A 1,967-nucleotide genomic window follows, 5' to 3' on the forward strand; every position below is an offset into this window, starting at 1 on the left:
ACACACACGTGCTCAGGCGCACACACACAGAGCTTAGCTTCTGGGCACAGGCGCCGTCCTCTCCTGGCCCCCTTCTCCCCGCGCCCGGGCCTCTCTGCTCCCCCCCGCCCTGTGCCCAAGTCAGGGTCCCGCACGGGCAGTGTGGGTGGGCCCTCAGCCCCCCGCCCACGCTGACCTGTGCCCGCGCCCGTGGCCTTGGCTCTCCTCTCCGCTGTCCCGACCTGACTGCGGGAAGGGAGAAGCCCACCCCGGACGGGGAGCCTGCAGAGACCTGTGCAGACCGGGGGCTCCCTGATGGCAGTGACCGTCGTCCGTCCCTCTGAGGCCGTGGCCCCGCCGCCCCTCCTCAGCCCCAGGACACAGATGGTCCCCAAGGGATGGGCACCCAGCGGGAGCTGAGGGCCGCACCCCTGCCCCAACTCGACAGGACTCTGGCCTTCAGCCCTGCCACGCCCCTCCCCGCCCCCGCCCGCCCCACCCCCTCTCACAGCAAGAACACTCCACATTTGTGCCCACGACGCTGCCGGTAGGCCACCCAGGGGCCCACGAGCGGCCGGTAGGGCTGGAGACTGTCCGTCTTCTGCAGCCTCTGCACGTCCTCGGGCAGCATCAGGTACACCATGCGTGTCCCTCCCACGTCGTATCTGCGGGACAAAGCTCGGGGTCCTGCGGGGGCGCCGAGTCCTCCCCGGGCCTCCCTCTGCAGGACCTGTCCCTTCTCCAGGACGGGGGCCCAGAGGGGGCCGCTCCTCCCGCTGTCTCACCGCAGCCTCCCCTGCTCCACTGTCAGTGCTCTGCGGTCTCCGCAGCCAGTGGGGGGCGCTCCGTCCTCCCCGAGAGCCACAGTCTCCAGGGCCCGGCACAGAGCACCCACCCCTCAGCTCCCCCCCGCCCCCGATGCAGGTGCGCCCTCTGGGGCTCCGCAGCCAGTAGGGAGAGACTGCTGGGTGCTCCCACTGAGGGGGGCGGGGCGGGCTCTACCTGAAAATGGGCCCCAGCTCCTGGAAGAGCCGGTGCAGCTCCAGGTGCAGGGTCTCCAGGCCCCGCTCCCTCCAGATCTGCAGCAGCCTCGCCCACTTGCTGCCGGGGCAGCGGGGGATGGCTTCGAAGGGCAGCACCGCCTTGGGGGCCGCAGTGGCTCCGGTGCCCAGCGCACCTGCCCTGCCCGGGGACGGCCAGGGCCCGGCCAGCCACGCCCGTGCCTTGGCCCCGAGTGCCATTCTGATGCTCCGGCAGCCCCCGGCAGCGCAATCCTTTTATCTGGCTGGAGGCCCGGACCCACGACTCTATCACGTCATGGGAGATGTTGTCCCTGGACCAGGGACAGGAAACCGGGGACAGGGGTCAGGGCTGGAGGCCTCCAGAAGAGATGGATGGGCGCCTTGTCCCACGATTACCCAAGCCTTGCTGGCAGCTGTGTGTGGAGAGCAGGGGCAGGGGCTGGGGCCGGATTGGGGGCTGAACGCGGTTGGTGGGGATTTGAGCCCTTCCCTCCTCCCCGGTGGGGGAAGGGAGCAAGATGGAAGGGGCCCCTTATCTATCCAGAGTAACGCCCCTCAAGGCTGTTGTCACGTGCCAGCTTTCCATGTCCTGGCCCGTCCTCCCTCCAGGAAGATGGTGAGGAGGGGCACCTGAGGCCAGCCTCCCTGCCCTGCTCCAACACGGAGGTGCCCGAATTCCGGGTCCAAGGAGCAGGCCCCAGAGGAGCCTTCTTGCAAAGCCACTTAGTTGGGGCTCACACCCGAGGGCTGTGGGGGCCGCTGCTCCCCAGTCCCACAGGCTTGGCAGGCCCTGCCTGGGGGCTTCCTCTGGGGAAGGCAGTCCTGTGCGGAGGCCCGGCCAGGGGGTAGGGGTGGAGAAGGGTGAGGCAGAGCTGGGGGTCAAGGCCGGCCTGGCCCCAGACCACAGAGGGCGCCCACAATGCAGATCCCCAGGCCTGGTGCCCCCCCCCCCATCTGCGAGCATGG

The 1,967-nt window shown here is 69.8% G+C and overlaps 1 protein-coding gene across 1 annotated transcript; it reads right to left on the reverse strand.

Moving 5' to 3' along the window:
• Positions 1–484: 484 nt before the first annotated feature.
• On the reverse strand, positions 485–1,220 carry LOC120227759 (cytochrome P450 11B1, mitochondrial-like). Its single transcript, XM_039225797.1, has 2 exons — positions 982–1,220; positions 485–644 (listed from the first exon to the last, which is right to left on the reverse strand). The coding sequence occupies exons 1-2, from the start codon at positions 1,218–1,220 to the stop codon at positions 485–487; spliced, it is 399 nt and encodes a 132-aa protein (XP_039081728.1).
• Positions 1,221–1,967: the final 747 nt, after the last annotated feature.

This window comes from Hyaena hyaena, unplaced genomic scaffold, assembly GCF_003009895.1.
Source record: "Hyaena hyaena isolate Hyena2069 unplaced genomic scaffold, ASM300989v1 scaffold_3315, whole genome shotgun sequence".
Classification (NCBI taxonomy): Eukaryota; Metazoa; Chordata; class Mammalia; order Carnivora; family Hyaenidae; genus Hyaena; species Hyaena hyaena.